Consider the following 11,476-nt stretch of genomic DNA (forward strand, 5'->3'; position numbering starts at 1 on the left):
GGCAATAATGCACTCGACATTGTTCTATAGTATAGAACAATGTATATGAACAATGTTCTATAGTATAGAACAATGTCGAGCAGCTTAAATCAATCTTTGCTTAAGTATTTCAATACCAAAAAAGAACACGGCGAACGGCTGCTTCCAGTCAACTTTATTTTTCACACTTCCACCACCAGAGCACAGCACACACACCGATTCCCGCACTTCCTGGTTCACAGGTCATGCTCAACCCGCCCCACATAGCTGGCCAAACACATGCCTGCAACAGAAGAACCAACTGCGTTCGTGGTTTCTCTAGTGTGTATAGATTCTATACAGTGCTGCGCTCTGGTGGTGGAAGTGTGAAAAATAAAGTTGACTGGAAGCAGCCGTTCGCCGTGTTCTTTTTTGGTATTGAAATCCTTAAGCAAAGATTGATTTAAGCTGCTTTTGTATCGATATAAGCAGACCAAATTGGCTGGCGGGAGATGAAAAGGGCATCGTAGTAACCGGATTATCATAATAACCGGATATCGTACTAACGGAACTAATTATATCATAAAAGACTAGAAATTTGCCGGGAAATGAAAATAGTATCGTAATAAGCAGTAATTCGTTATAACTGATATCGATATAACGAGACTTTACTGTATATCTTGTTGCATTCATAGATCATACTGTTTATAATGTATATAATCTGCAATAGCCATACTCTAGTCACTTCATTGCAATACTGTACATATTACTGTTATTATATATTGTCACATCCATACTGTGCATACTGTTTATAATCTGTATAATCTGCAATAGTCATTTATAGTCATTTATATCCCTGTACATATCCTCACTGTATTATAGTCATAGTTATATATAGTTATAGTTATAGTTTGTACATAGATTTGTCCATTTTTCTACATTTACTTACTACTAAGGTACTTATCTGAAGTTGAATCTAATCTAATCTAATCTAAATTTGTACTATGTATGTCATTACCGTATATGTATTTGTACTTTTCAAATCAAAATAAAATATTACATTCAATTAAAAGTGACATCAAATTTCCAAATCAAGATTAATGGATGGTATTTGTCTTTTCTAGTAAATAAAGTACCAGTCACTCCGAATAGCATCATGGTGGACAGTAAGTATTATGTGTAAAATAAGACACAACACAGCTGTTGTAATGTGATTCAATACAATACAATGCAATATATATGCAGTATATATGACCAAAACAAGAATACATCATGAGTTCTTTATCTGTCTTCAGAGTGCAACCCGATGCTGTTTGTGGCTGCAGCGGCGTGTACAGTTGCCCTGTTGTGCGTATGCTGGTACACACTCGTATCGGAACTCACTAGTAAACAACAGAGAAGTCGCCCACGTCAGAATCGACTGGTTTGTTCACATTGAAACGCGACAATTGTGATTATTATCGATAAAACATGCACTCATTTCACAGATCTCATCTGACTATGAGACCATGATGCCTGCTGTGATGAGTGAAGGTGAGGGCCACGGCGGGGGATCGGGTGTGGAGTATATCACTCTTCATGATGCACCAACAGGCCGCACGGGGTCTGCAGGCGGTCTAGACCTCAGTGAATACCTCGATTTAGATCCCAGCCAATTGGAGGAGCACTTTTATTACAACCTCCGAGGAAGGAACAGTAAAAAGCAGCAACGTCTGGCAACTGACAATTCAAGTCCAGCATGATTACATCAGTCCTGCTTTCCTCCATGTTTTTTTCACTGTTCTTACTGTGGTCAGTTTCTTTGATTTCATATTGACTCAAACAACAAAGAAGAAAGATTTTTACCATTTCTATGTAACAATTGTTGTTTGTTGATTGTTGACGGCCCCTGCATCTCACACAAATTTGCACACCCAGTTTTTCTTTACAAAACAAATATTTTTCTCCGGGTACTCCGGTTTTTTCCTCCCACATTCCAAAATCATGCTAGGTTAATTGACTCCAAATTTTTTGCATGTTTGTCGCATTAAATGTTTCAGATCATGAAACTAATTTAAATACAATGACAACACAACTTAGCGCACAGGCCACACAGCTACTGGAACGGTGTTCGATTCCACCCTCAGTACGTATGTTCTCCCCGTGCATGTATAGGTTTTCTCCGGGTACTCCGTTTTTTTCCTCCCACATTCCAAAAAACATGCTAGGTTAATTGACGACTCCAAATTGTCCATAGGTATGAATGTGAGTGTGAATGGTTGTTTGTCTATATGTGCCCTGTGATTGGCTGGCCACCAAAAGAAGAGCGACGGGTTTGCCTTTTACCTCCATGAACATGTACTCCTTGAAACCCCCTGTTCTCAGCGTCCACCTTACGCTCGGCCATTTTTGAGGAGGGGGGGGGGAGATAAAAGTTGATCTCTGCTTTGACCGCTGATGAATAATGAAGTCGCTTGTGCGCACTTCAGCGAATTCGCGGGCTACCGTTGCGGGGATGTCGAGTTGGTGTGAGTAAAACACTAGTGGGCTGCTGTGGCTTGCGGGCCGGTTGTAAGCAATAACAAGCAATAATAAAAAAAATGTATACAACAAATTATAGTTTAAAAATTTTCTTTAACCCTTGGATGCATGGCCTACCAATACCTTAGAATCAATGTGTTTTTGCAACAAACTTCAGAAGTTATATTAAAAGGATGAGGATTTTTTATCAACAAAAGACTGATTTCATATTTGACATGTTCATTTATTATGTTTTTATTCACATTTTAACACAAAACAATCAATCAGGTATTAAGAAATGTCAAAATTCATTCTGTGACTTTAGAGCAGGGGTGCTCATTAAGTCGATCGCGATCTACAGGTCGATCGCGGAGGTGGTACTGGTCGATCGCGGCGTGACATTAAAAAAATATCATCCTAGCATCAATGCCGTCACTTGATTGATATACAGGGCAGCCATTCAGATGACAACTGAATGTTGCCCTTCGGGTGACCAATCAAATCAAACAACGTCCCTAAGTGCAGCAGAACTTACAATGTCAGCCTATCATCCAGCCCCGTTACTTGATTGACATACAGGACAACCAATCAGATGACAACTGAATTTTGACCTTTAGGTCACCGCTCATGCGTAAACAACTATGCAAAGTGCTAAGCTAGTCGGCGAATTGCGTCAGATTTTAAGCCCTCGCTAAAGTTTATGGTCACTAAAACGAATGAAGGAGCTGGACCAAGTAAAAAGGCAAAAACATATCACTTCCATACAGAATGGGAGGTGGACTTTTTTTTTTCACAATGTCTTTTTCGAAGTGCGTTTGCCTGGCTAACCTGGCTATCAGCAGCTACTGTCCGGACTATGCATCCCTGGCTGATTCAATTCAGTGCAAGTCATCAAAGTAAACTCAGGTAATTACAAAAAATGTTAATAGTTAATTATGTGTGTTTTGCAATATTGGCTCATTTGGTTATGTAAGGTACATCAACATACATTGTACATGCAAATAATCCTCAATACATTTGAAAATAAATAGATGTTTTGCATTTTTGTAGTGGGTAGATCATTTTGACTCGGTCATTTTAAAAGTAGCTCGCATGCTGAAAAAGTGTGAGCACCCCTGCTTTAGAGGATGTACAGAGAATTAACACATGGAATGCCCCCCCCCAACATTGCATGTTGAGTACTATAAATGTGTACATGTTGGCAGGTCTGCACTAATAATGAACTCCCTGCCTCTCACGCCCCACAATGCCTTTGGGCCGGCCCACTATTTGAGAAGCAATGAAATAGGGAAGCAGGCAAAAAGCTGTCTTATATTCGGAGTAATAATAAGCTGTATTCTACCATGAAACAGCACAATTTATTAATCAAGATATTTTTTTTAAACCATAATGGAGTGATGCAACTTGAAACCACAAGTGAATTACTGTAGTTCACAGTTCCACTTTGCAGAACTAATGACTTTATCTTCTTTCAGCAGTTGTTGATCATATGTGTTCAATGTAATAACAAAAACAACAAACAAAGTCAGGTTTAAATTATAACTTTAAAAAAAAAAAATTTGGGTGTCTGTGGATTATTGATTCGCCGATTAGCTTTCCCTGTAAGACATGTCATTCTCATTTGGCTGTGTGGTTTTGGAGATACGGACAGAGGAAGTGCAGAAAACAATAAAGAGGAACCAAGCAAGGACGGATCTGTTAAAAGAATGAAAGAAACAAATAAAGAACCCGTGAGAACATGGAGATACTTTTTCTCCTCTTGGCATTTCTTATGACAGGTAAGGAATGGAGATCAATACTGCTCTTTATAATTTTCTCTGTTGACTTCCCTGGCTGTTGCCACCATGTTTTCAAGTATCTCTTATACAAGTTTCTGCTTCCTTCTGTGTTTGTGCAGGCCTATCTTATGCGGAGGCTGAAGTGATGTCTGTCACAGGAGTGTCTGGACAGAACATTACAATAACATGCTCCGGCAACAAAGCACCTAAAAATGTGAAATATTTCTGCAAAAATCCATGTAGGAACAAGGATGTTCTCATAAGTAGCGATACAGGCAAGTGGGATACAAAAAAATATAGCATAAAGGATGAAGGAAGCAAATTTTATGTTACAATCTTTCATCTGAAAAAGGAGGATGCCGGTATCTACTCGTGTGGTGTAGAAGTATTTTTCACTGATCCTTTAAAAGAAGTCAGCCTCACTGTCAGAGAAGGTGAGTGAATACACTCATTATCCTTTTTATTAGGTACACTTACACAATCTAAGTAGTTTTTCAATGTTTTTCAACCTGTTATGTTCATTTTTCGGCTCTTTGTATTGAGTTGTGGACTCCTATAGAGCAGCTACACAAAATAACCAGCATTTACACAAAATAACCAGAACAGAAAGCTTTCTACTTCTTCCAGAATCTGCACCTATTCAGGTGTATTTCTTTGGAGTCCGTGCTTCCGTGCCAAAATGGTCTATTTTTAATTTCACACTCCCGAGTGCTGAGAAAGACTTCCGGTGTTGCGAACCCAACTTTATAGGAGTTGAAATGTGCGCTTTTAACATACAGCCATATAAGTTGGATCCCGAATCCGATTCAGAAGTTTCTCAAGGAAAATTTACTTCAAGACGTCTATCAATGGTAAGTAACTTTAGCATTTTAGCGTTAGGTTTTCTACAGCATCGGTAACACAAAATAGTCCAGTGTGAAATGCCGTTTTTTTCTTTTGCTGGTAGGGAATCAGGAACTCCAACCACTTATTCCTGATGGTGGCGTCTTTAGGAATTGTAAACAAACGTGAATTTCCCTTTCGAACCATAGCTAGCAACGTAAACAAGAAGGAGAGTTTGGGTATCTGATGTGACCTTGATATGTTCTGTGTATGTTGTGAATATTAGCTGTTAGGTTTGCGATAATTTATATATAAGTTGAGACTCATTTATTATATATTTATTCAAATTCTTCAGAATATTGTGAGCTTTTCATCCAAAAAGGGTGAAAGCACAATGTAATAAATTATGTTTTACTTGGTTATTTAGTGATGCAGTGTAGATATTAATATGTCTTACTCGTCATCGTTGAGTGTTAAGTGTATTTGAAACAGCTCTTTAATGTGAAGGACTTAGATGTACACTTTGATTACCCTTTTGTCCCTGTTTTTTTAAGGAATACAGGAAGCCAACAAATTTACCTGAACAAGTAAATCCAAATACTTCATCATCAAGTGAGTGACTATTGGCTTTACATTAGACATTAGAGTGTGTGTGCAACATTCTAAATTCTGACATGTGATTTCTTTGGTATTTTTTAAAATCTCTTTGCAGTGAAGCCATTGTACATCGGAGCAAGCCTCGGAGTAATTGTACTGGCCCTGGCATTAATACTACTCATATATTTCAGACACCAAAGAGGCCACATTATCACTTCTTCTGGTAGGAAAAAAGAGACTTTAAACATCAACTGAAGAAAAACTAAATCAAAGTCTGACTTAAAACGGGGGTTGGCAACCCGCAGCTCAGCCTCCTTGTGGCGGCTTTTTTTTTAACGTCAATGTGGGGGAACATTTTTTTTAATGAATTCATTCATTCAACCGAGAAAACGAGAGAAAACAAGATTTTATGAGCAAGCTAACAATGGACGTCATGATACTAAATCCTTAACATTCATTAATTCATTTTCTACCGCTTATCCTCACGAGGGTCGCAGGCGTCCAAGCTGTCTTAGAGCAAGAGGCGGGGTACACCCTGGACTGGTCGCCAGCCAATCACAGGGCACATATAGACAAACAACCATTCACACTCACATTCAAACCTATGGACAATTTGGAGTGGCCAATTAAACTAGCATGTTTTTGGAATGTGGGAGGAAACCGGAGTACCCGGAGAAAACCCACGCATGCACGGGGATGGCCGAGGGTGGAATTGAACCCTGCGTGCTAACCACTAGACCGCCGTGCCGCCCAATGCATAATTCTTTCTTTTTAATCATTGAAGTTGTTTGAGTCAACAGTAAGCTGCATAACTCACGTTTAGCCTCACGTTTATATGACATAACTTTGTACCGTTTGCCGCAGGAGAGGCCAAGAAAGCAATCTATGAAACTGACACCACCCTTTCAGAAGAAAACCGAGACACAGGGGCCCTCCCCTCATCTGCAGATCCATGCCAGGACTCCAGCAATGTCATCACGAATCCTCCAGAGTGTCTTCACTATTCCACTATCATCCACAACAACCAAACAGACAACACCCGTGTCTCTCCTCACGCTACAGACGTGACATACTCCTCTATTAGTCTTACTGCACCAGATGAATCAGCGGTCTACTGTAATGTGTGAACCCGGTGCACTGGCAGTCTTTAGTTAAAGCCACAACTGTTTCATTTTTCTCTTCTTCTGTTCCACTTTCTGTTTTACAGCGACATGGGCGTCACATCCTTATTCTAAAATACCATGCAAATGTTTCTGATTAGGTGTTAAAATACTGGGCGAACTGTCAAGCACACACACACACACAAGCTATATCATCTTTGACAAACATGGAAATAACACTGAACATCATTTACACCATCACTGGTAAAATTGTTTATTTTATCATATCGGGGTAATGAAGGACTTAAAAAAATTACTCCATTACTCCTGTAATTGTGTTTTTTCTTATTTTTTTCTCTTATTTTTTCTTTTTTTCTCAGTCACTCTTGTATTATATACTGTAACAGGAAGCAAATATGTCTCTCAGGCAATCAGCAATGACTGTGAGTAAAATGACATTTTATTAAGTTCCTTTTAATTTTTTCGAGTTGGTCTGTTCTGGCTGTAAGCGACATAAGATTGTGTCAAAAACTGTTGTATTAGAGATATAAAATCTGATATGATTACATGGTACCGTACTGTATTTTACATTTTGAATGATGTGCCGTATGTGCTTGACTGAGAAAGAAATAATGTTGGACTTGTTTTTGGTAAAAAAAAAAAAAGACTTGATGAATTATATCATACAACAACATCAACAATGATAAGTTACAATTTTTTTTGTAAGTTAATCCCTTCATTAAACAGAAAATGCAAACATAAAGGTTATTAACATTTGATTGAGTTCAATCAAATAATCATATCTCTAAATATGGTCTGTAATTGATTTTATTACTTCATCCTGATATTAATGTACACTAATTACAGGAGTAGGAGATATTTAAAAAAATCTATTCAAAATGAAGTTATACTCTGCAGTTCGTCCAAATCTCCACAGTCCAAACCTGTGCTAAAAGACATAGACACTGTCATGAGCTCCTGATGGCAAAGGCAAAAAACTTTCCATCTTTGGTCACAAAATATTCAAAAATTCTCAAAAGTCAAATATGCTGAGTGGTAGCTATTGAGGATGCGAGGCACAGTCTATTGGGCGATGGCTGGACATCGCTAACGTGGTTGTGGCTAACAATTAATGTGAAAATATTTTCTTTCAGACTGGGATGACATCAAACCAACAGTAATAAATGGAAGTGCCGGAAAAAATGTTCTCATCAAGTGTCCATACCCAGAAGGCCATGACGACGATGATGATACATTCCTGTGCAAGGGACAGAATCCTGACAGCTGTGAGAGGATGACGCAAAAAAACAACCATCAAGTATCGAGAGTAAACAAAAGATTAAACTGGTTTTCAGTGCACATCAGTAACCTGAGCAAAAGCGACTCTGGAACATACTGGTGTCGCTCCAATGAGACCTGGAAGCAAAAGGAATACATCAAAGTTCAACTTTATGTTGGTAAGTTATCAGTGACATTTGCTTAAAGTTGAATTTATTGAGACTAGGAATGTCCGATATTGGCTTTTTTGCCGAAAACCCATATGCCAATTTCCGATATCAGCCGATACTGATATGTGTAACATGACATATCTCTTGTGGTAGAATGAACACATACATATGTGTTGTATACAGAATTTAAAAAATAGCATTTTCATGATCAAATCAGGTAACGATATCAACTGATTTAGCATTTTTACACTGATATCGGGCCGATAATTATCAGTGACAAACAATGTGCTATCTGAACCATGTCAAATGTATGTCTATTATCTGGAAGTGGCATAATAATAATTCTGTATATCAGGGATTTTCCAACAGGCCTCCACTGGAGGTGCTATAACATTTCAGAGGAGGTGCAGCAGCTTGAGAAAAATCAAGAAAAATATCATTTTCACCTACAAATGACAGAGCTATGAATAAAAACATAAAATACAAAACAAAACACCAATACCAAAACAAAAGTTGAATGAAAAAACATTACAAATATATAAAATATATTACAATGTACTAATTTAATTTTTACTATGTTACACTCTGTGTGTATGCTACCTGCCCCACCTAAACCCACTGAAACAAAAAGATGCTGAAACCAATCCACAGATTGATTCCTCATCCTGCCTGAGACATACATTTTATTCATTTATTGTGCGATTAATTAAACATGTCAAATGTTAATCTCACAAGAAGTGGTGACTCCCCAAATACAATTTAACTTCTAATCTAGCCAGGATATGAATAATTATTTACTTAGTTGTGTACTTAATTGTACATATAACACATAAACACACTGTATCTTTGTATAGAATAGCTCACACATCTGCTGGAGACTTAAGGAAGTGAAAGTTTGTCAACGGTTTCATCTTTTAAATAGAGTAGTAGCAGTCATAAAAACAAATGGCGTGATGAGTTCATGTGTCTATTTTGAATGCAGCCGAACACACAAAAAAGAGTAAAAAATCAAGACATCCGACTCTGAATGTGACAGCAGCACCTGCGCGGACACCAAAGTCATCTATGGCATCTTCAACATCAACCACAACGCAACCAAAACACAACATTTTCAAAGGTATTGTTTACATCTCATCTTTACATATAGCACATTCAAACACACTGATCTTTACCTGTTGATGCTTCCAGATATCATTGTACCTGTCCTGGTGTGTCCGATATTGTTGGCGGTAGTTGTGCTCACACTTGTGTTTCTTAGACACAAAATTACTTGGAAACAAGGTGAGGACAACTTATCTGGCTTACAGAACTGTATTTAATGGAATAAAACCCACTATACACAAGTGAGTAATATACAGTAAAGTCTCGTTATATCGATATCGGTTAAAACGAATTACTACTTATTACGATACTATTTTCATTTCCCGGCAAATTTCTAGTCTTTTATGATATAATTAGCTCTGTTAGTACGATACACGGTTATTATGATAATCCAGTTACTAGGATGCCCTTTTCATCTCCCGCCAGCCAATTTGGTCTGCTTATATCGATACAAAAGCAGCTTAAATCAATCTTTGCTTAAGGATTTCAATACCAAAAAAGAACACGGCGAACGGCTGCTTCCAGTCAACTTTATTTTTCACACTTCCACCACCAGAGTGCAGCACACACAACGGAAAACACCCGTCCCTGGCGCCTACCCCTCCGGGTGGCAACACCTTCCCTATCGATAGTTCCGGGGTGAATTATGTTCCGGGGTGAATTATGTCCCGGTAACCGGTAATCACTACAGCGTAAGTTTATTTTTATTTACTGTAGTACAAAATGTATTGTAGTACAAAAGCATGCTAGATACGCAATCCATGAACTCAAGGAGAAAATTACATGCCATATCAAAGATCCGCCCACTTTTAATGCAGTTCGGCGCAGGATCGGATATATTGATAGTCCGGTTATATCGGTATTTTTTCCGACTCCCGAGAATATCGATATAACGAGACTTTACTGTATAATGATTCAGTGTTTACCATCCTAGACTTACAATGACTTAAGGTTCTTTAGTCGGGTAAGAACACAAACATGGTCACACATGTACCGTCATGGCCAAATGTTAATTTTCACAAGGTCTGCTGGCCGAGTTTTTACGATGACAGTCTGCACAGACTCCAGAATGTTCTGAAAAGTCATAAGATGAACAGAAATGAAAATGGAAAAAAAAGTCCACTGCATTTCAGCCCTGCCATAAAAGGGTTAACATAAGAACAAAGGCTGGAGAGACTGGACTGGAGGATGAGACTCCTCAGCCTCCTTTTGGAGCGGAGGATGCACTGGACAGTTGAATCTCAGATTCAGAAGGAGCAGTGTTGTTTTCGTCCTGGCCTTGGAACTGTGGACCAACTTTACACTCCTGGCAGGGATATCTGTATGACCGGAGTCAGAGCTTGGTGTCAGAGTGTTAAATGGCTCGGATGAGAAACACCACCTCCAATTTGGAGTCCGTAGTTCATGCCCGGAAAAGGATGCAGCACCATGCAGCAATTAAGCCTAATATATTTTAAATTTAGTTAAATGATAAATGTCTTGATTCATTATGCTGCAGGGGGATCATCAATGCAGGGGACACCAGGTGGATCAAATAATTCGGTTTGTGTGTTTTATGTTTTGTATTTTCTTCACAATTCTACAGCTATACCTCCATCACCTAGTTTCTCTCTCCTCTGTCTCCTCTACAGTCAATCCATGCTGATCACCACTATGAGGAGATACACACGCAGCCCTTGTCAGGAAATTCCATGCTCAATCCCCCAGCAGACCAGGTGCACTATTCCAGTGTTAGTTTCCAACAGGAGTCAAAGAGTGTATCAACAGAACAAAACAAACCTAACACTGATAACATCGGCTCATCCAGTGAGTACTCATCTATCGTTCAGGTTAACATCCATCCAGAGGCAAATATTATCTACTCGACTGTAACAAGACCCACGGATCTGTGACATCACCATTCTTTCACTTTGGGATACTTTCAGTTTATCTTGAATTAAGGCCTTGCAATTCATTTTATGTTATGTAATTACATGATTTGTGTGCATTGTGATCCCAAGATATGAGTAGAATATAGTCTCTAGTTATTTTAATGCACATTTATCTGCATTGTATAAAATGTTGAGACTAATATTCAGGCTCTATGAATGTAAGCAATAAATATGGTTCAAATTTTCCAAATCTCAGTTATTCATTGATTGTCATGAGGAGCTGATGAAAACAAACATGCACA

General features: G+C 38.5%; 1 protein-coding gene and 1 long non-coding RNA gene across 3 annotated transcripts; both read left to right on the forward strand.

Annotated features, from left to right (window-relative positions):
* Positions 1-5,615: 5,615 nt before the first annotated feature.
* LOC144899856 (uncharacterized) lies at positions 5,616-7,068 on the forward strand. Its single transcript, XR_013628189.1, has 3 exons — positions 5,616-5,669; positions 5,770-5,877; positions 6,519-7,068. It is a non-coding gene; the product is annotated as an uncharacterized LOC144899856 (long non-coding RNA).
* Positions 7,069-7,072: 4 nt separating this feature from the next.
* On the forward strand, positions 7,073-11,403 carry LOC131136786 (uncharacterized). 2 transcript variants are annotated; one of them, XM_058084042.2, is made up of 6 exons: positions 7,073-7,197; positions 7,909-8,211; positions 9,185-9,319; positions 9,391-9,483; positions 10,802-10,845; positions 10,935-11,403. In XM_058084042.2, exons 2-6 carry the CDS (start codon positions 8,049-8,051, stop codon positions 11,193-11,195), a joined length of 696 nt encoding a protein of 231 aa, XP_057940025.2. In that variant the 5' UTR covers positions 7,073-7,197; positions 7,909-8,048; the 3' UTR covers positions 11,196-11,403. The 2 variants fall into 2 exon arrangements, with proteins under 2 accessions (XP_057940025.2, XP_078649898.1); XM_078793772.1 differs by having other exon boundaries at positions 7,073-8,211.
* Positions 11,404-11,476: the final 73 nt, after the last annotated feature.

Source organism: Doryrhamphus excisus, linkage group LG9 (assembly GCF_037039965.1).
Source record: "Doryrhamphus excisus strain RoL-2023G ecotype Guam linkage group LG9, RoL_Dexc_Guam_v1.1, whole genome shotgun sequence".
Lineage (NCBI taxonomy): Eukaryota > Metazoa > Chordata > Actinopteri > Syngnathiformes > Syngnathidae > Doryrhamphus > Doryrhamphus excisus.